This window comes from Pieris brassicae, chromosome 9 (assembly GCF_905147105.1).
Source record: "Pieris brassicae chromosome 9, ilPieBrab1.1, whole genome shotgun sequence".
Taxonomy (NCBI): Eukaryota; Metazoa; Arthropoda; class Insecta; order Lepidoptera; family Pieridae; genus Pieris; species Pieris brassicae.
The window spans coordinates 16,556,912-16,580,411 of NC_059673.1; the positions used below are offsets into that span (position 1 = coordinate 16,556,912).

A 23,500-nucleotide genomic window follows, 5' to 3' on the forward strand; every position below is an offset into this window, starting at 1 on the left:
GCGATTAGGCCGCCGTTGTCTTAATTATGTTGTAGGTTATTGTATATGTACTATTGATGTAACGAAGTGTTAAAAATTAAAATAAACGAAAGCAAAGGCATATTTTAAACCGTTAACTTTAAATAATAAATAAAATATTAAACAAATTACATTATGGCTTGCTCAGTTTTCAGTATAAGAACTCGTTCAGGGTTCTATTTAGCTAGTCGAGGTTATGCAGTCATGTTTGGTGTAACCCGAACTGATGGTTTTAACGCCATCATTCAGAAAAGGCATAGCATCAATGCCAAGTTTAGATTTGATTTCCATAGCCAACAATAGGACATTTGTGTTTCTTTTTTTTTTAACTAACTAACTTTGTAATGTGAAAGAAACAAATTATTACATAATTATTGAAGTGAAACTTTTTTCTTCTTCTCGCGTTGGAAATTTTTTTTCTTATGCCTACCGCGGTTGATTCGAAGAGATTCGAAGCCATTAATAACAAACATATATAATAACAATAACAATGATAGTAATAAATCTATTACAATTAATGAAATTCTGTAATAATCTTAGTAGTAATAAGGCAAAATGAAATAATTGTATTATTTGTATTCATGTCTATGATTATAAAAGCCTTTTGTTAATCTTTTTCTAATTTAACTTTATTTAACCAATTTCTGTAAAGTTGCATATAGTAGATCATTTTTCGAAAAATAAGTTCATAAAGAAGTTTCACACAGTTTCACGTGTGTACACGCACATATTTTTTTTTAAATTAACAACCTTACGATTACCAAATAACTAACAAAATTTATGAATTAACTATTTTGATAGGCGACTTGCTTTCTATATGAGTATTTTCAACTTTCCAAACATAAAAAGAAGATGAAGTGAAGTTCTGTGTTCACTAATGGACTGTGACGTAGACATATTTGCCATATTTTAGAAGTTTCACGCTTTTTAATAAAGTAAATTTTCATACAAAAATCTCAATTACAAAGGAATCATTTTGTTCATTGGCAGAGAACACAACTTTGTTAAAAGTTGAAATTTACATAGACTAAATATATATAAAATTCTAACTCGTTGTGGTAATGGTTAAAGTAAATAACCATCCTTTAAACAAATAAATACGACATTAAAATATGAATTCCATTCAATTTTGCGCGACTAATTACCGAAATCCTTCAAATGAATCCTCAAATCCTCGTTTAATGATCTGAAGTTTTCACAATTTCCACATGAGTTTACGAAAAACGATCCGGGAACAATAAACGCCCCTGCGCAAGCGGGGATGGCCCATTGTGAGATCCAGACCACTTAACGTCCCTCTTAATTAAGGAGGTAATACTTTGCCTAGGAGTTGAATAAGCATAATTTATATAGATACCTGTACTTGAGAGCATACAACAGACCTAGAAACAGCAAAGTATATTTGCAATGAAAATTTAATTCAATATAACTCATTAAATTCATATAGTAAATATAAAGTACTATAACTATAACCATTATTTAGTATAAAAAATGTATTTTTTTTAATAATAAGCATAAAAATCAATAGCGCTAGAACCTTTTTAGGTTTGGGCCTCAGATTATTTAATTCCTCAGTTAATCTAATAGGCAATTCGGTGATCAGCCTGACACACGCCGTCGACTTTTTGGGTCTGAGGCAAGCCGGTTTCCTGAAGATCTTTTCCTTCACCGTTCGAGCGAATGTTGAATGCGTACATAGAAAGTCCATTTGTCACAGCCGGGGATCGAACCTACTACCTCAGGGTTGAGAGTCGCATGCTAAAGCCACGAAACCAACACTGCTTATAATACATAAAATTAAATATAATAATAAAAACATACATATTTGTACCATCTATATCTCATTCATATACGTTTATAATATATCTGTATGCACTTTTTCGGCAAAGGCATCCTCGCATTTCTGTCTGCACCGTGTCTCGTCAATCTGATATATAAATAGTACAAGATATATAATATAACTATGTTTTTTTAAGTATTATGTAATCATCATTTATATCGCAGTTAATATTTAACATTTTTACGCATTGAACTGCGTATACAAATATGTATCTACAGAATATTATTGACTTTAAAGCCCTACTTTTCTTGTTAAACACATTGGAACCGCACCCTTTAATCCTCCGATTTAACTGTAGTACTAAATCGGCGTATTTAAGACAAGTTTCCCATTCACCCCAGCTCTTTGGCTACATATCCGACACGGAGGCCTATTCAGACGTGTGCCGTCTACAAAATAACGAAGCTCTCCCCGTTATTACACTTGCTTTTTTGTACTGTCGTTTACAGTTTACACCTGAGACATTCATACTAGGAACAAGGCCTAGGCCTACAAGTTCTCGAGCACGGGCAAATTTGTCTGTTATAGGTCCTTATATCTAGTGAGTCTAAATCTCTCTGTATTGATACTAAATATGTTTTACTACTTAGAACTGTGTTAAGTAAGTGCGCGCTAAAGGAGGGTGAAGAAAAATAATATTTCTAAATAAGCGTAGATTTTACAACTGGGTGACCAGTCTTCTGTCTAATAGCACTTATAAATGAAATAGGCAACTACATTATCCCACAGTGAGGGGTTATAGGACAAATATAGAAAGAACATATAAATGAAAATAATACAGACATTTATTTGATTAAAAAAGGAATCCACACTTAAATCGAAAGTTGCCCCACTGGGCTTTACGTTGCTGTAACACTGATTTTCAGTAGCCCCATACCATCTTAGAGTATACTTAGGTATACACACTGAACAAAACAAACAAATTAACAATTAAAATAAAAAAAAACCTGGTAAAACACGTGGTAAAAGTGAAACCTTCAAAAATTTTGGTTTCAAGATTATGAGACGAATGTATTCTATGTTTAATATCAATTATTAATTTAATTTAAAAAGTTTTTATAATGAATGAAAAGGAAATTAGACCTTTTTTGACTATCTAAATGTAGTATTAGACTTTTAATTATTTTTTTAATTACAATTTTAAAGTTAATAAAATTTTGATAAAAACTGAAATAATTAAAGTTTGAAAGTTGATGAAACTATCCTATCTCATTTTCTCCCACGTTAAATCATATGCATATATGTGTCTGTCTCTTTTTCGTTTTATCAAATTTCAAATAACAACGATGCTAAAGAAGTTTTCACTTCAAAAAGAAAGGATCACTCACACAGAAATAAACATAGAATATACACACCAATTAAGAAATTTGATAGTCCATTTAAATACACTCTAAAAACACCAGCCAATGAGTCCTTCAGTGTTACTAAATTATATTCTTGAAAATTACATAAAATCCTCGCATCTTAAATAAGCAACTTGTTTTATAACGACCGGCTCTTGAGAACAAAGTACTGTTAAGTACCTATAAAATTGTTAACTTTATAATGTCAATACAATGCTTGAAGCTTGTAATTTGTCAACGTATACTCCGATACAGGTGTTAAGAAATATTTCCTTTTGGCTTACCTAACACTTAGAACAAACACATTAAAATGCAGTGTTTGTAATGTCACTGCACTTTGTGTTTGTCATATTTTTACATTTATTGTGTATCCATAGTCTCAAACCGTGGGGCACATAATTTATAGTCTGTGGAATTGATATTGAACATAATTTCTAGATTATGTTCAAAAATATCGTCATAGTTAAAAAATATGTGCTTCATTGTCTGTCATCTGTCATAAACAATTGGTACATAGATTACACCACTACAAAGTCTTCGTTCTTTATCCTAGTGTATTTTCTGATTCGGTTAATTAAGCATAAAACTGAAGAAAAAAACAACTAACTTACTATTATTGGAGTTTATTGAGAGAAAGAAATTATGAGCAGAAAAGTAAAAGTTTGTACTTTTTTGTAAGTTGTTTTGATAGTAAAACTTAATAAAAGCAATAAACATATTAATAAAAAAAGGTTTCATCTTCAATTAGCATTTCACTCAAACATTTACAGATTTAAAAAAATAACGTTCAATCGGCAAACATTTTCATGTCATTTTTTTCGACTAATTACAACCTAAAATTTCGAAACTTAAACATTAAAGTCAAAGTCAATTTTGTGTTGACCGATGTTATAAGTTACTTTAGCCTCGATTCGTTATTTGTCACATTTATATCCATTTAAATACAAAGAAGCTTTTTAACTACGAATAATAATTATTTGTGAAGCCCGCCCAAACTATTAACTGATAACAAATGTTTCTTAACAAAGTATGTATAAAGTAAACACATATAGTTTTAAAAAGTAAAATAGTATTGATGTATTGATCGGTAGAGGTCGCTGTCCTATGATTGCTGACTAACCCGCAATGGGAATGCTAAATGTGGCGCGGTAGAAACTTAGTAAATTGCTTTCGTATTTATTATTTAATACATTAAAACACTAACTTTAAAACACTACTACCTAAACCTTTTTACAAAAAGTATTAAGGGCACTTTTGACCTATGGGGTACTTTGATTCAATAACAATGATATATGAATTGATGTTTTCCCGAAGACTCAACGTCAATGACGTCATTAAGATGTCGTTTCGTTTGCAGTAATTCGGTTATAATATAGTTTTTAAAGTATTAATATCTCAAAATTTTGCATATTTTTTTATCCTGCAGAGTAAAAAAAAATCCTGAGGCCAAATGAAACCAAATCCAATAAAATAGAGAGGAAATACGCAATTATCTAAAAATGAGATATTACCTAAAACGTAAATAAAAGACATAATATAATATAATAACCCAGAAAAAACTACTTTATTTTTTATGCGTCAATCTTCACGGTGAATTATCTAACCATAGATAAAAACAAAACCTCTTTTGATCACAAGTATAATAGACAAAACAAACTCACCGTGCTTTTTAAAAATCCATCAGTGTGATTATCTGTGGTATTGGTTTAACCGCAGTCTTCATTCATAATCAAGATTTTTTTACTTTGACGTGAATTAAATTCGGTGTCGGCTGATGTATTGATATGTTCAGATAGAAGTTTAGTCTTATACAACACAAGAACAGAGTGTCTTCCTCTTAATAGAGACTGTAAGAAGTGATATTGGACACTTTCTTATATTCAATATATGTTATAAGGAATAAGTAAATTCGGTTAGATTGTCTATGAATTATATTTATTTAATAAGAAATCTCGTTTTATCGATTAAGCTGATTTACAGATTAGCCTATTGTATAACTTATCTTTGAGCAGTGTTGGCCTAGTGGCTTCAGCGTCATCCCTGAGGTCGCAGCTTTCGATCCCCGGCTGTGCACCAATGTACTTTCTTTCGCATTAAACATTCGCTCGAACGGTGAAGGAAAACATCGTGAGGAAACCGGCTTGCCTCAGACCCAAAAAGTCGACGGCGTGTCTCAGGCACAGAAAGCTGATCACCTACTTGCCTATCAGATTAACAAAAAATCTGAGGCCCAGACCTAAAAAGTTTGTAGCGTCATTGATTTATTTTATAACTTACCTTTCAACATTAAATATAGGAATCATTGCCAGGTATAATAACTTTTTTCAATTGCCGTAAAAGTTCCCAATTAAAATAAGTCAGGTAATATAGACATAAAATTCCTATAAAACTAGTTTATGGTAATACTATAAGATGTGGGCTTTTTAAATCATAATCAACAAGCTGTCGGATTTAACTTCAGATTATAATGTTGAGTTTAAAGTGTCGTTAAATTTATTACTTCTTGTTAAAGCCGATTCAAATATGGTATGATCATTATTAATAGTATATTTGTAAATTGTATAATTTTGTTTTAATATTCATCTCTACATCTATGGATCACAACATAATTCTTCTTTCGGAATATAAAATAGCAAACTTTTTAAAACGAAAATTGTATAACAACATAATGAGACTCGACTAAACGCGCCATTTTGTTTTGATTCTAACAAAGGCGAACTTACATAATTCCCTAATGGACTAAGGTCTGGTCTTATTGCTGCCAAATATGCGAAAGTTCATATAAAAAAAAACATATTTTAGTTTGATTGACATTATTGAATACGGGTCTAAGATCCCACTCGATAACTAAGGGAGTATGCAATGAATTAGCGATATGCAATTCGTTACCTCATTTCCTTTAAAATGACGTAAAATTTATTAAAAACATATAATTGCAATTTATGTCAGTTAATTAATTAAATACAAAAATGCGGATATTTTTATGCCACCTATCTAGTGATATTAATTTAAAGTTGATTTCATCAAAACAACAGGTAGCTGCGGAATGGAGCAGGTTATTTTTGAAGTGAAACTTCGAAAATCGGCATTGGAAAAAAAATTACCGTCACATTTTTGGGTTAAGCGTCACATTTTTCGATTTCGATTTTTGATTCGAAGCCATTAATAACAAAAATATATAATAATGATAACAATGATAATAATAAATCTATTACAATTAATGAATTTCTATAATAATCTTAATAGTAATAAGGTAAAGTGAAATAATTGTATTGTATTCATGTCTATGGTAATAAAAGCCTTTTGTTAAACTTTATCTAATTTTATTTAACCAATTTCTGTAATGTAGCACATAGTAGATAATTTTTTGAAAATAAGGTAATAAAGATGTTTTACTTCTTAAGTGTGCAAACTAGTCCACACACACATTCATTTTATTTTTATACATGTGTCTTACTAAAACATTATGTAACATTACGATCTAGCCTAACTAAAGACTAATAAGTAATCTTAGTCTAATTTAAATTACTAATTTATTATATTATATAGGATATTTATCATAAGAAAATGTCCAATAACACTACTTACAGTCACAGTCTGCTAAAGGGAAGACACTCTGATCTTGTGTTCTATTTTTAAAATGTGTGAGGTGAAGTGTTGATAGCAAATATCCAGCTTAAAGACAGATGAGAATAAATGTAACACGTACTGCATCAGATAAACGAGCGCTCAGTCTGACGGGCTCTCAGACCCCTATTCATCAAGGGTTCACGTCAAATCTTACAAATGTGACCGCATACGCATTTGTGAAGTCCGCATTGTAAAATGGCGTGCGTGCCTTGAATCTTCATTCGATTTTCTTCTAGGAAAAATAGTCCAGTCCAAGTATATTAGAAGACTTCCGCTTGAATAATGTTTCCCGAAGAATAAAGTTTCTACCGATTTTCTTTATACTATATAGGTTATAATATAATACGTTTTGTATTTTTTAATTCATATAACATTAAAAAAAGAATAAACGTTACGATTACCTATCATTAAGGTTTTTCAAGGCGTCGCGACAATAATGTTACCTTTTATACCTTTTGAGAGATGTAAGTTCAATTCTGTTAAAAAGTTCAATAATACTAATAGAACCTTTTTATTATTACAGATGAAGAGGGACAAGTAAAACACAGTGCATCGAAATTGAAAGGTAATTTTAAAAATAATATATATATTTCTAACTTATTACGCGACAAGTGCTAAAATTATTAAACCAGGCAATGAATCTACTAATAAGAATATTAAACATAAGAAAGTGTACATTAACACTACTTACAGTATGTTCTTGTGTTCTATTTATATATTTTTCAATTACCACTGTTTCGCACTTAAGACTAATATGTATCAACAATTCATCTTCTCACTAGGCTTGTAGTATTCAGAAGTTGAATGTAATACACAAAAATGTTCATTAAAGAGTGATATGTTAGTTTTATACTATGCAAATATGATCAGTCTAGTAACCAAATATTAAGTTCGTAAACTATATTAAATAGTATTCAGATGTCTATGGATAAGTAAAGATAATATAAACACGCCAGAGATAAAAAATAATATTCTAGATTGCGGTTAAGCCAAAACCACAGATACTACTGATGGATATATAAAACCGAAATCAAATATATGTTTAGGTTATTAAACACTCAATCTTTTGTTTACGCTTGATATTTGAAGTTTGTATAAATCGTAGCGTTGGTATAGTAAATACAAATGTACAGAATAGATGACAAGCATAGAAGTATGTTTCAGTGCTTGTAATTGCTGAAGTATTAGTTTGGAAAACGCCTACAAATTCCACAAAAAGCATTTTTTTTTATACAACGACGGCAAACAAGCCTGCGGGATGCCCAAAAAGGGTAGTCATCGCAGCCCATAGACACTCATTTTTAGTAGGTGCGTTGGCGGCTTTTGAGGGTGGAGTACACTCGAATTTTGAAGAGACCCCCACCGGGAGTCGATTCCACAACTCGCTAGTTCGCAAATAAAATGCCTTGTGAAACGGATAGTGGAATACTAGGTGATGTTGATGTTATTTTGAATTCATACGGCTCGTACGGTGTTGAAACGAGGCAGGAGGGATCAACCCAAACAATTATTCAGAACACTCACCGTAGTACACTTTATAGAAAACGCAAATAGACGTTTATGCGTAGAGAGAGACAATCAAGCCGATCAGTACAACATTGGAGATTTACAATTCGACAATGCATTTGGTCAAAAGGAGAAGCTGGTATTTGGGAGCACCAGCCCAGAGATGTGAGCAATATTCCATATGAGGACGTACTTGAGCCTTGTAGAGCTGCATACGTTATACCTCAGTGAAATACTGCTTAGCCCCATCCATAACACCCAGCCAGGTGACTGCAGAATTCAACTTGGAAAACAAGTATGTTACAATTTCAACTATGTGCAACAGCGCCATCTTGTGAGGAATAGATTCAACAAACTCTATGTGATTTTGTGGATGAATTATCTCTTTTTGTATGTACGTAGTTACAGTGATAATTTAGGATATCGTATCTATATTGGCGTCGTATAAATAAATGTCAAATGACGGGAACGGCTTGGATGGCAATCGAATCGGCAATTCCTGACACGTTTAATAGATAGCGCCATTAGCGTTAGGGTGAATATGAAAATGCCAATTTCGTAATGGCTTTTGGGGGTTTTATAAAACTACGAGGTATGTTTTTTTACAAATTTTGCTGGGAATGAATTCGAAATGCATTAGACCGGGTGCCACAAGGTAGCCTCCTCTCTTTCTCGACTATTATTTATAAGCCTTTATAAAACCCACCTTATAAAAATATTTAATAAAATCAAGTGGATTTCCGTGGTCTCTGCCTACCCCTTAAGAAAAAAGGTAGAGTAGTAAAAATTAACTAATATAATCATTATTCGTAGCCCCACATGTAGCAACACCCAAGAAATTAACGATTTCAGTAAAACAAGAAAGTTTTATAAAATGATCAATATTAGTGATAATAAGTAAAGTCGCTCCATGAAGCCTGTAAATTGCCCAGGAGACTTCTGTGCTTCTGGAAGGAGCTAGGCTGGCTTAGTAATCCAGAAAAAGTGCTGGCTCCGCTCCTAAGTGCTAAGTGCGGAAACTGAGTCCACAAACCGTTCCATATATATTTGCTGAATTATAACTTTAAAAAGTATGTTGTAGTATGCAGATCCTAACAGTTGTAAAATAATATTTGATATTTTAAAAATTCTTAACATTATGGGAACCCTACAATTGTTTCCGAGTCGACCTCTTCAGTTAGATAGTTGCGTTTTATTTCCAACTCAATTCCGTACACTATTTCAGGTTTTACAATTGAAATAGATCATTCTGATGTTTTTATTTCAACAAAGGAACTTTTCATCCGTTAACGATGCTCTACAATCTGCTTTGCGCTGAAGTATTCGCTATGTGAGAACAACAAGACATATCATACTATATGATTTCTGCAATTTGCCTGATCTTGTGCTCTATTGTTTATTATCTATAGATAAAATAAAAAAACACTTATAATACATGCTATTATATTTGTTCCACAGAGTATATAATCGCACTCTGATTATTATTTTTCTGTCATAAGTAAATCAATGTAATCTGTGAATGATGCAAGTAGTTTATATATATTATTGTTGCAATTGCAGTGCAGTGTATGTGATTAATGAAAGCAGTTATTTATTCCTCCCTTTCGTTTATCCTGTTTCATAATGCATTTAAAGAGTCACATCTCACAAATAGACACATCATTGATTTTAGACCTAATTTTTATTATAAGATGTAGATTTTCTTTTAATACAAGACGGTTGCCTACGATGTTTTCCTTGTGTATGTTACAAGCAAGTGTTTATTGCGTGAAAAGAAAAAAAAATGCATTAAGCGTAAGACATTTTCTTTGATTATTATAAATTGTATATCAGGTAGAATTTTGTACAAAAACTATCCACAAATTGTTATACGTTCATGTGGTAATTAACGCCGCTTAACTGATTAATCACAGTAATTTATCGCAAAACTCGATTTTCGCGTTCCCGAATTATTCAAACGAACAAAGTGCCATGTTTTGCTAGGTTTGCTAATCCTACAATTCACCGCTAAGACGAAATTACACGTTGAAATTGTTATTACTGCTTATTTTGCAGCTTATAAAGGATTAAGCTCGTAATAAACCGTAAATCATCTAAGATTTGGGATGATATGTAAATATATCTGTCGGTGTTTATATTTGTTAAACTCCTAAAATTATATTCAATCTTAAACTCATTTCTGCTTTCATTCAAGTATTTGATATAATATTCAATAAATGTATTTGGTTACAGATGGACCAACAAATATACCTGCGAACGAGGCGTAGGTGTTGTAGGTGAACAAGCCTCAACATGGCGTGGTGGGCGCACGCTGTGCTAGCCACGTGTCTGCTGTCAGTGGCGGGCGCCTACCTCATTCTGGTCCCAGACACAGCGCCGCCCGGCTACACAGTACTAGATGCGGCGGTCTACAAACTCGGTTCTGAACGAGCATACTCCATCGACGTCCACCGCACTGCTAACTTCGTACATCATATCCTACGAGTCAATAGAACCAACGGCCTCGTCACGTTGCGTAAACGGCTACGATGTGATGGCGTCCTTTACCCCAACCTTTTCACGTTCTACGTGGACTCTACATCCGAACGGATTAGAGACATAGACTATTACAGCTTACCCATAAGAATTCTAGTTATAGGCGAAGATTGTAGCCGACGTCATGCTGATTTGTACGACATTGACTTCGATCGGGTCTACGATCAAAGCGACTCTGCTATGCAGTATGAAGACGATCACTTTAGAGATAAGAGAAATGTTATATATCAAGAGAGTATAGACTGGCGGTTATTAGAGGAAGATGAAATGAGATCTAGTCAATATAGTGTTCTATCAACTGCGTATCCATGGTCAAGTGCGATGTTCGAAGATTATGTCGCTAGAAATAGAAGTAGGAAGAAACGTTCTTTATTGGTACCTTTCGACATGGCCATTGATGTTAAAATTGCGGAGGCCAAGCAGTGGATAACGGAGACATATGCAAGCTTCTCGATACCAACAACAGACAGATGGCAGGGCATATGCTTAAAGAAATCGCAGTTTGTGAACTCATTGACGGCATTCTTGCCTCGGACGGTTCAAAAGATGTGTAAAGTGCAATTTCTGGATGTGAGTGACCCCAGATTTGTTATAGAGAGTAGCCAAGGTGATTTGGTTGCCATTGATGATGTGTGCATACTAGAACCGATGTGGAAAGTGTCCATACTATTCACATTCAATTGTGATCACACAAACATAGTTGATTCGGATCATAGACTCAAGATCGTGTACCATCATCAGGAGTTAAACGACACCGACATAGCTAGAAGAGTGAAAAGAGAATTGAGAAATCAATCTCCATACTTTGAGCAGGCGCTTTATGTGGCTTCTGTAGCGGAAGAACAACCTCCTGGTGTCATCGTTACTACTGTTCGCGCACGGTAAGTTTTCTGTTTGTTGTATACTAATATCTGTCTGTCTCAAACTAAACAATATTGTTGGATATCCTTATTAATGCGACAATTAACCAACGCGCCAGACACCATTACACTACCCAATGAATCATGAATGCCACGGAAATAACACCTTCTGATCATAAACCAACTGCCGCTTTAATTGACTTTAAGCTGGCTCGTTGGGCTTTTATGAAGTCATCTATTTTATGCGTTCCGGAAACAATGTCAACCGCGGACAATGGTAGCGCGTTATAACGCTAAAATATCTCAATTTACAATGCTGACGAGGCCTTTTGTGAACAGACTGATGTAACACATTTTATCTAATAATCATGACCCAGTTATTGTTATGCTAATCGCATTATAAAATCAACGTTGCATTTACTGGTCATCGTATTAAATTATGTTTTTCAATATTCTGATAAAATTAGATCTGTAAAACCATATTAATTAAAAGACGGACATAAAATAAACAACAGACTTAGGTCTGGGCGCCAGACATCAGTTCCGTGATAATTTGTTTTTAAACAGGCAAGATTATCAGCCTTCTCTGCCTGACACGTGCCTTTGACTTTTTATGCCAAAGGGATGTCGGTTTTCTTCACAGTACGTACACACAACAGCACACACCGTAAATACAGGAAGCGCACATAGAAAGTCCATTGGTGCACAGCAGAGCCTCGAACCTATCTCAGGAATGAGAGTCAGATGCTGAAGCCAACATTGTTCTAAAACACGGAAATGTCCTGTAATATTATCGAATTAAAAAAAATAGTACAGGTATATAATAACTATAAAATATTCTATAAAACTCGCTGAGTTTCTTGCCCGTTCTTCTCAGAATAAGGCATCCTGGTAGATTTGCTCTTTCGCCAATTTTGTTACCGTTTTTGACGTAAGTATGCGCTAAGACGCATCTTAACTGAATATTCATTATTTCAAATTATTATATTATTTAATACTAGAAGTAATGAGAGAATGAACTCCATATAATTAGATTTAGCGGTTGTATCTAATAGACAAAGATCGTGCAATTCGCTTCATATCCTCAATTAGAGGAAGTCTTGATTTTCTTTACGGTGTAATCTTGGCTCATGTAATTAGAAACGGGTGTGGCAACTTGTAGGCAATTTAACGCCTAACATATCTTGCAACATGGAATATTTGTAAGATTTTATTGGTATTAATTGTTGCAGAAATGTCAACTTCAGACTTAGTTATTGCGACAACTGAGGAGATTTTTTCCACAACTGACCGTTTTTAAGGCAGTTTTGGCTTCACTGAAGTATTTCCGAGCCAATACGATCTAAGGTCTTTTATGAAAAATTCCAATTTTTATAGCCGGCAACGCACTTGCGGGTCTTCTGACAGTGTGAGTGTCAATGGGCGCCGGTATTATTTAACATCAGGTTCCCGTTTGCCTCTTGTTCTATATAACAAAGTTATTGTAATACCGTACGTACATACATAAAATTAAGGTACTATAATAATAATATTTAAAACGACTTTATAAACTATTTTTATGGTATATATTCAAAAAGGATACCTAAATTACTTTAAAAATTAAATCATGAAAACAGGCTCGACAAAACCAAAAAACCGAATAAAATCTGATCAAAACGAAAAACTTTGAAGTGTTTAAAAGTTCCAAATTGCTACCTATATTTTCGAACGAACAACTGCAGCTCAATTTAAACGCAGTGCAAATAAACTTCTCGTAGATAAATGTTCAGAAAGTTCGTATTACGATATATTTGATCCTCAATATGGCGTATTCGACGTTTCAACAAAGGCAGTGCTACTTTCCAAGTATTGTAATAATGAAACAGAATTCCTTTATCGTGTCTCGTAAAATTCATTTCATACTTGCTTTCAAGTTATGACTTATGAAACATTTTATATTTCCTGTTTGTCCTTTTCCGGAAATAGAAGTTTGAGAATTGAACTTGAAAATTATTCTGATTCTCTTTGGTTGGCTACCATTTCCAAGAAAGTACTCGACGCGGTCAGCGATCTTTATTCGGAACGTATACAATATAAGGATTAAATAACGTCCAGCGCTGTTATTTACTAAAAAACAATATAGAATCATAAGCTTGAAGAACAACTATGAATTTTTTGTCGATCAACACTTTGTTATACTTTCAAAGAAAACTATTTGGGTTTTGGATTATTGTTTATGTCAATTATAAGACGCATATGTTTCGTTGGCGCAATAAATGACAGTAGTTTTAAATTATCTGAGCAAATTTAAACTAATCTCAGTTTTCCTAATTTAAAATCCATCCACCTGTCACCTCCAATCCGCGACTTCCAAGGCATAACGTCTTTCAAAACGTCATTTGGAATGTCACTCGGCTCGGTTGGAAGTTTAGTTGCAATGTCTTATTTTTAGTTTTACATTTGTAAGATTGATTATTTTATATTCTGTTTTTAAATAAATTGTTTATAAGTTTTGGTTTGAAAGAAAACAATTTTTTTACCGGATTCAAGCTATTTCTATTATGTTAATTTTTTTTTAATTTAGTCAACACACCACGCACGCTGTAAAGCACGCGAAACGTCGGAAAATTTTTAAATTATGTAAAATAATTATAAGTTAATACAAAAAGCTTTAAAATTGTTTTCTTTCAATGTGTAAAAGCTATGTTAACCAAAGACAATACTAAATTTAGGTTTGTTCGGTGTATATAACTGTCACTCCAAGATAGTATGGGTCCACTGAAAATGAGTGTTACTGATGACAGCAACTCAGAGCTGAGTTGGGCCCATTTTTGATTCGAGTGATTGTATTTATATTTGTTTTGTGTGTGTTTTAATCAAATACAAGTTTTTTTTATTCTTTATTTCTTTCATATACAGCTTCAATTTGAATTTCTTTTCTTCATCATATAATATATTTCAGTGATCCAGAAAATAGTCCAGTTACATACTCGATGTCCAGTCTTCTGGACTCAAGATCAGCAGGAATGTTCGCTGTGGATACGGGAACTGGTGTGATTACCACTCAAGCAAGACTTGACCGCGAGAGGCTAAACGTCCACTATTTCAGAGTGGTAGCGCAAGACGACACATTCCCACCGAGAAGTGGTACTACCACTTTACAGGTTCGTGTAATAATTGTATAATCATTATGATATATAATAAAATATTGACACAATAGTCAAGACTGCACATTCATTGGCAACTTAGTGTCTTTTAAAAGACGGGTTCATACAAGTTATAATTTTAAATTTAATTTAATTACCGCATACATGAAATCTTCAATTCTAAAATGATAACAAATATGTTTATGTATAAATATTCTTTGCGTGTGTTTGTAATTTAACTCCTCCTAACCGGGAACGATTTTGATTAAGATTATTGTGGGTTCAAGTGGATTCGATAATGTTTTAGATTCCAATCACAAACATCTTCATAAAAATCGTTCCGAGTTGCGAAAAGATCTATACATAAAGATATTTTATATCATTCGAGATTTGAAGATTACAATAAAATTATGCGGCAATATAAATTCCTATAATTTTTAAATTGAATTATTATAATTACTACATTATTTTTTTATTATTAAATTAAATACATAAAATGTTTTAGATTAACGTGTTGGACTGCAACGACCACTCTCCTGTATTTGAAATGCAGCAGTATGAAGCCTCCGTTAGGGAAGGTGCTAACCCTGGTACAACTGTTCTTACTCTGAAAGCCACTGATCAAGATATTGGCAAAAATTCTGAGGTAAGTTTATTGAAAAAAACTATTAATTACACGGTAAAAGTTTGTTCGTTGCATGCGTTCCTGCATGACAAAGGGGTCAGAAGGAATAAGGTTTACTTAGAATAGCCCATTGAGAAGGGAAGAAAAGAGACAGCTGGGAAATGTAGGAATGTAGTAGCGAAGTGGAGAGGCAAGTGGAAGAAGTTGGAGGAAGCCTTCACTCCTTTGGACGTCGTAAACACACATATATAAACATTAAGTTCTTATATAGTACTCCTTATTAGGCTTTATTTTATTTATATTTTTGAACTGTAATCAATTAATACAAATTATTGTAAAACACACATTTCGATGGCATTATTAATTACATTAATGAATCGCAAATAATTGCAATGTGTAATAAAATGATTCTCAGATGTGGCTTTAATACGATTGTAAGCATAACGATAATTTTATTTGCTGTATTTGTGCATTACCCGCATTTAAATTAAATAAACGGTGGTCATATATTAATTAGGATTTTTAACACGTTTACTTCCTCATACGAATTCGAGTTAGGGTCCTTGAAGGGAAGAGCGTATAAAAGGCCCGTGTTCGTGTTTTTAAAAAAAAAGTACCACGAAAATTTATGTGGTTAATATTTTTTAAACGAAAAAACACCCTTACTATGGTAACAACACAGTATCTTATTGCACTGCTAATAACGCCACATAAATTTTAACGCTCCGTGATAGAGATCGGCAAAAAGTTTAAATTTTTTTACATAGAGAGAAAAACATGTCCTGTCCGTGGGTAAGGGGTACCGATATGTGTACATGTTTCACTGATATATTTTTCGACATGTAGCCTTTGCACGCTGAAGCATTTCATTCGTCGGAACTCAAACCAAACCGCGGTTCTAATAAAATATATACTGTTTTAATTGCTGATACTAAAATCTTCCATACGCTGTACGATACATTAACTTTAATCTGTATTCATATAATGTCCCATAAAAAAATACATTTTAAATTACCTACCTACGTTTAAACTTTATGACTACAATTGTATAATCTGTGTAGTAACAAATTATATTGCATAATAGTAATCATTTAAATTAGAATGTCTATGCAAACTTGATGTAAAGTTGGTATCTCTTGTAAGTTTGACTGTACGAGTTATATCCAGGGCAAACTAAGTACTTTGACAGATGGTAACGATAACTCTAGTCTGTGAAGTATGTACAATTACGGCACAGATACATTACTGAAATAAATCGCATTTAAAAGTTATCTGTTTAATTTTGCGTGTAAATAAGCCTACTTATTGTCTAGTTAGTGAGCAGGCTTATCCCGTAACTTCAATAGCAAATTCATTTTAATTTCAATTTGAGTATAAAGTTTTCGTACGTAATGTCATTGCGACATCAGCGCAAGAATTACTTTATATTAAGTTTCATCGTTAGATTATCATAATTTTATGAATCGGTTCTTAGAGTTCGGAATAAATATTTGGAATTCGAATTTGCCTTTTACAGAGTACGGCTGCTGTTTATAATAAAATAAACTTACTTCAAATACCTGCCAATATCTAGCTAGGTATCCCGTATCTATATTATATGTATATATTTCCAGAAATGCGGAAACACCCATATGAAAAATTTAGGGCTAAACATACACTAAATTTAGCACACAAATTATATCCGATTCCAACAACGTGGTACCAGTCACTATGGCCTCCTTTTTTAAAGTCGCCTCAAATGATGATCGCAATATTTACAATAAACATATTATTTTCAGGTGGAATATTCAATAGATTCGGTAACAGCCGATCTTCTAGATCCGGAAAACAATGAATCCATAGACAGTAGAGAAGTATTAGACAGCCAAGATGTGTTTCGAGTGGATGGACGAAGTGGTGCGTTGCTTACTCGAGCTACCCTGGACAGAGAGAAAGTGTCAAGGTATACTGTAATTGTGAAGGCCACAGATCAAGCCAGCCCTGTGTCTGATAGACTATCCAGCACGTGAGTATCATTTTTCTATTCTCAGTATCTTCTATCAAACGGATCTTATTTTGGCAAGATTTTAGAAATCTTTTTAGATGATAAGTGAAAGTAGAAAGTATACAAAATTTAAGTCAGTCAGTCTCATTAATAAAAGACAATACTAATGCCTATTATGTTAATACTGACAAAGCATTTCTGATTTATTATCAAAATGTTTTTTTTTATAAAAATATCGGGACGCGATACATGCAATATGATTATCTGTACGAGTAGAGTCTATATAGTTTATTATGAAAGATCTACGTTTTTCGGGTATAATAAAAAATATACTTCCAACAATCTTACCTCCACAGCAAAGAAACGTACAAGGCACTTGTGATTCACTTTTCTTAGTTCGGTCTTAATTTTTTCACTTAACTAAGGAAAGTGACTTTAAAACAAATAAAAAAATCAATAGCGCTGTATCCTTTTTAGGTCTAGGCCTCAGATGTATCTGTTTCATGATCATTTGTTAATGCAATAGGCAAGTAGGTGATCACCCTCTTGTACCTGATACAACACACCTTCGACTGTTTGGGTTAAAGGCAAGTCCATTGCTAACCCGGGGATCGAACCTAAGACCTCAGGCGTGAGTCACTCTCTAAAGCCACTAGGCCAACACTGCTTTACTAAACGAATAAAACTGTAAAACTATATCAGTATACTTTTGTATATACTCTATTAACTTCTTTAATCTAAGTATAAATTCTCAATTTCAGAGCGACAATACACGTCAACGTTTTAGATGACAATGACAATTACCCGCAGTTTAGCGAGAAAACTTACACAGTTACTGTAGAAGAAGATATCAGTGTTGCAGATAACCCAATAATCGCTAAAATCAAGTAAGTACCTCAATTTATCCAATATATTATATATCTGTGGCCATAGGACAGAATGTGATAACTGCAACATGATTATTTTACAGGACGAGCAATTAAATTATTAAGAAATCTTGAAGGCACTTAAAATATGAAACACTCGATTATATTAAGCCATACTGACCGAAAATGTACTTGTCATTGTCTGATCTATGACCACAGATATAATATATTTTGTTTAATTATATATAATTAGAGTTAAGTGTACTATAATAGGATCTTTGCCATGCTCTTCTCGTGAGTAATACGATAACACATGACGTTACGTATTGGTTCACGTTCCTGGTTCCATTTTCGATAAAATAATAATTGAGGCGTTAGCCACTTACGTAGTAATTGACAAAATCACCCTTTAACAAAATCCAACCAAGTAAAACAGCTTATAAATAAAGAAAACATAAAAATGTTTAGGATTTTATGTTTGTATGCTATTTTAACTCTTTATAAAATATCTTCTTTAATAATATTTAACATTCATAAAACTCTCTTTCTTCTCTCTTCTTCTTCTCGTCTTTTGTTAACATAGCTTTTACACATTAAGAAAAACACTTTTTCAACGGATTGAAGCTATGTATTATTATTAAAAACTTATAATTATGATACTTTTGACATTTAACACCTTTTGTCTTCAGTCACCTTGACCACGCACGCTGAAAAGCACGCGAAACGTCGGAAAAAATTCTAAAACTAAATTTAGAATTATGTAAATAATTATAAGTTTTTAATAATAATACATAGCTTCAATCCGTTCAAAAAGTGTTTTTTCTTAATTCATAAAACATTCAAATGTCAGATTGATAAAGGCCGTATTTTTTTCAAAGCGATCCAGATTTATCCACTTATCTTTGAAAGAGCTACTTTCTGGCAAATAAAACACAAATAGAAAATTATTTATATTGGAATCTCCGACGGCAGACGTCGGGACACCCGCGGCCTTTGCGAATTTATAAGTCTACAGCGATTCCTTATTTACGGATATTGTATTTCCCCTCCAGTTCAAAGTGAATTATGCTTACCGTAAGAAATATGTTTGTAGATTACTACATTTATATGGCCAATTATTACGGTTTCGCGATGTGTATAACATTATTATAATGATATATTTTCTAATAACGATATTTTCCTATGTATCTAACATATTCGTTCGCATCAATTGTCGTTCACATTAATTTTATCTATTTATATACTGCACTGTACCGTTGCGTTTATATACCAGTCTGTCTGTATATACTGGCGTGACCAAAGACTATATTGACTCTCTGGTTCTGTATACATTAAGAATTTTATTAATTCTATATTTAAATGTCTTTAGTGTGTATATTAGAGGTTGACGAATTTCTTTCGCTTAGCTTTACTTTTAACTCGAACTTAAATACTTATTTGGATATATTATGATTATGAAAACTATATATTTAAAATGAATTTCAAATCTTAAGTTGAAGAAAAACCATTTATTCACGCTATTAAACCCATTTCAGTCATTAATTTAAACCATAAACAATGAAGATATTAATAATCAAATGTTATGACAGCTGTCTAAGTGAGACTTCCTGAGGGAAAATTGGACGGTGTCTTGAACTTAAGAAATAGGAAATTGTTATAGCCTGTATATTATTTTGATACACAAAAATTGCTTCTGGGTATATCAGTAACTCTTAAAGGTCTCAATATAATGATGTGACATGAGTAGTTTTAAATTACTCCTTTAATACTCCAAAATCGCGGACATTTCTTAAATATAGTAATAATATGCTTTATACTAAGTCGAATAATAATAAAAAATACACCCAAAATGCGTTTTGCATTATCATTTTATTAAATCTTTGTATAATCAATTTTTTGTATTTTTATAAATACAAAACATAATAAAGCCTAAAATTTAATTTCGATCTTGATAGATAAAAGAATTTATTTTCCTCCAATAAGGAAATAAAGCTTTGACACTTGATAGATTACAAATGTGTCCACAGAGCAAAGGACGCGGATATTGGCGCCAATGCAGCCATACGGTACGCGATAATTGGCGGGAACACACAGATGCAATTTTCAATTGACAGCTTGAGTGGGGACGTGTCTCTGGTAAAGCCTCTCGACTACGAACAAGTCAGGAGCTATCGACTGGTGATACGAGCCCAAGGTTTGTTTTTAATTTGTAAATCAAAATTTGTTACGAATTTACTTGAATTAAAACTATAATATATTACTAACATATAGGAACGTAATTTCGGGCATTCTACAAATAAAGAGAGAGTTGCTGACCTCTCTACGATTTTTTGAAGGTTGTTTAAAAGAGATTTCTATTAGCACTTTTAAAGTCTAAAAAGTACTTTATTCCAGACTACAGTTTTATGTTAAATAAATATTTGTATTTTAAGATGGATTTTATCTTAAAGAATTTAGATCTGAATCGGACATTATCATTGTTTTTTTTTTAATTTTACGTGTTATTTTTCAGATGGCGGTAGTCCCTCACGATCAAATACGACCCAGCTTTTAGTCAACGTCAAAGATGTCAATGACAATTCTCCAAGATTCTATACATCTCTTTTCCAAGAGTCAGTCAGTGAAAATGTCCCGGTTGGATACAGCATTGTTAGAGTAAGTTTTGGTTAAACTAAATAAGAAGTGTTGGTCTAGTGGCTGTAGCGTGCTACTCTCATCCCTGAAGTCGTAGGATCGATCCCCGGCTGTGCACCAATAAACTTCTATGTGCTTATTTAACATACGCTCGAACTGTGAATAAAAACATCGTGAGGTAACCTTGCCTTAGATCCCAAAAGTTGATTTATTAACGTTTTGTTAGGCACAGGAGGATGAACACCTACTTGCCGATTAGATTAACGAATGGTCATGAACCTGACACAGAAATCTGATGCCTGGACCTAATAAGAATGTGGCACCACTGGCAAATTTCTAAAATAAGATTTTTTATACTTTAGTCGTAATACGGTAAAAAACCATACACACTTTTGCTATAGTACATAACAAAATATATTTTCAGGTACAAGCATACGATGCAGATGAAGGTGTGAACGCCGAATTAACGTATACGTTAAGCGATAAAGAGTATAATGGTAATGCTGGACTTCCAATTACCATAGACCCAAGATCTGGTTGGGTCTATACATCGAGCTCATTGGATAGAGAGGTGCAATTCAAGTATCAACTACAGGTATTTAAAACTCATCATACTTTACTAGTGTAAACGTGACTAACGTTTATTGTTCAAGTTAATAAAGTTTATTGCTCAATTTAATAAAGTTTGTTGCACAATTTAATGAAGTTTATTGTACATCTGAACAGTGGCGTAACTATAACATCTGTTGCCCGTGGCAATTTCTTTTGACTTTTTCTATAAGTAAAAATTGTCACGTTGTACTCAGTTTAATTTTAAACACTTGGAGATTTTAAGCGTACTCACCATATACACGTGGGAAATGTCCCACTAATGCCACAATAATAACTGCTCTCTTAGGCGAGAAGGAATGGTTTGTAGTCCTCATGCTAGCACAATGCGTATTGCATTCATCCATAGAACATAATAATCTCAATGCATTCATCATCTAATCGCTAGCGTTTTGGTGAAGGAAACGTGAGGAAACCTGCTTACATTTACAATGAAATAAAAAATATAAAAAGAGCTCGCGGCCTCTTGGGCAGGGGCCCCGTGGCATTTTGCTGACTCTCTACTTCAAAGGGAACAAAAATTGGAGGAAAGACTGATTTGAGCCGTTTATTATTTAACCCCTAAAATTATTTAACTAATTAAGGTTTATAGTGCATTGAAAAGTTTACCGTTAGTATATAACTTGGATGTCAGTGCTCAGTTTCCGCACTAAGACGCACATTAAGTCCGTTGTATCTTATGTTCTGGCTGATTATGCCAGCCTAGCTGCTTCCAGAAGTTCAGAAGTTTCATGAGCTCTTCGCAGTCTTCAATTAGTTCAAATATACGTTTCAAAGTACAAAACACTTTATTCTCTTTCAGTTTTATTAAAATTAAAAACGAGCTTAGCTTTGATTGCTGAAAACTTATACAAACAAATTAACAAAAAATCCGTTTGAACGAATTAACGTTATTTACAATTAACGTACTTATAAATACTAATACAGGTAACAGCCACAGACAACGGAACTCCTCCGCGATCTGCGACAGCCTCCGTAGTGGTTGTAGTTCAAGACGTGAACGACAACGATCCGGTCTTCTCTCCAGCGCAGTATGACGTGGAATTGGCCGAAGATGAACCGCCTGGAACTCCCGTCGTCACGGTCACAGCTACAGATGCCGATGAAGATAATAGGTGAATTAATTTTAATGTATTTCTTTTATCTATTCTAATTAATGTTTTGATCAAATTCAACCTTTCCAAGTTATACACGTGTATAAGAAATTTTGAATTTATACCCTTATATAAGGGTAACATTTATTTGTAGTGAGATTTTAAATGCTGAGGACATAAAATGAAATTATTTAACCGTTAGCGCTGGGAATAAATAAAAAGGACAAAAATAACTCCTAACATCCCCCGATCTTAATACAAGTTACTAATTACGGCCACAGTAAAGAGTCTTTTTAGTGTTTAAGGTAGACTGTTCAAGCTTTGCGCAATTCGGGTTTGTGCCAGTCATTAATACAAACACAGATTAGTTTCGTTACAACGTTTAAGCATTCTACAGAACAATTCTCGTTTGGTTCGATATATTATACAAAATGTAGTTAATAAATAAGTAATAAGTAGATTTTATTAATATTTTGTAGATATAATAGATCCCTTTTTCCATATATTTCAAAAACTGCACTCGTTACAACTCCAGAATTATTATTATTTCTGACTGATATTACATAATTTTTCACATATTTTTGTGCTAATCCCACCATATATAACTTTTTTTTAATTAATATCAATTGTAATACAATAAATTAAAATTATTTTTTAAAGCTTCCTATAGTGACATAACCAAATAGCATACGTTCAAAATTTAAAGAAGCAATAGTGGAACGAATCTAAATCCTTAGAAACACTTTCCCAAACTTCTACTTTTTCGGATTATGCCTTTGTATAACTGAGGGTGCGATATATATCAGACCAAGAGTTTTCTTTTAAAAAAGA

General features: G+C 33.0%; 1 protein-coding gene across 5 annotated transcripts in view; it reads left to right on the top strand.

The window, feature by feature from the left end:
• The window catches only part of LOC123713956 (protocadherin-like wing polarity protein stan), a 171,512-nt gene that overhangs the window by 107,001 nt on the left and 41,011 nt on the right, over positions 1 to 23,500 (top strand). For all 5 annotated transcript variants that reach the window (XM_045667864.1, XM_045667862.1, XM_045667867.1 and 2 more), the window contains exons 3-12: positions 7,355 to 7,396; positions 10,570 to 11,753; positions 14,674 to 14,875; positions 15,363 to 15,503; positions 17,261 to 17,487; positions 18,228 to 18,353; positions 20,360 to 20,526; positions 20,845 to 20,987; positions 21,391 to 21,561; positions 22,503 to 22,690. In XM_045667864.1, the coding sequence (XP_045523820.1) occupies positions 10,630 to 11,753; positions 14,674 to 14,875; positions 15,363 to 15,503; positions 17,261 to 17,487; positions 18,228 to 18,353; positions 20,360 to 20,526; positions 20,845 to 20,987; positions 21,391 to 21,561; positions 22,503 to 22,690 (2,489 nt within the window). In that variant the 5' untranslated portion in view covers positions 7,355 to 7,396; positions 10,570 to 10,629. The remainder of the gene's footprint in view (positions 1 to 7,354; positions 7,397 to 10,569; positions 11,754 to 14,673; positions 14,876 to 15,362; positions 15,504 to 17,260; positions 17,488 to 18,227; positions 18,354 to 20,359; positions 20,527 to 20,844; positions 20,988 to 21,390; positions 21,562 to 22,502; positions 22,691 to 23,500) is intronic.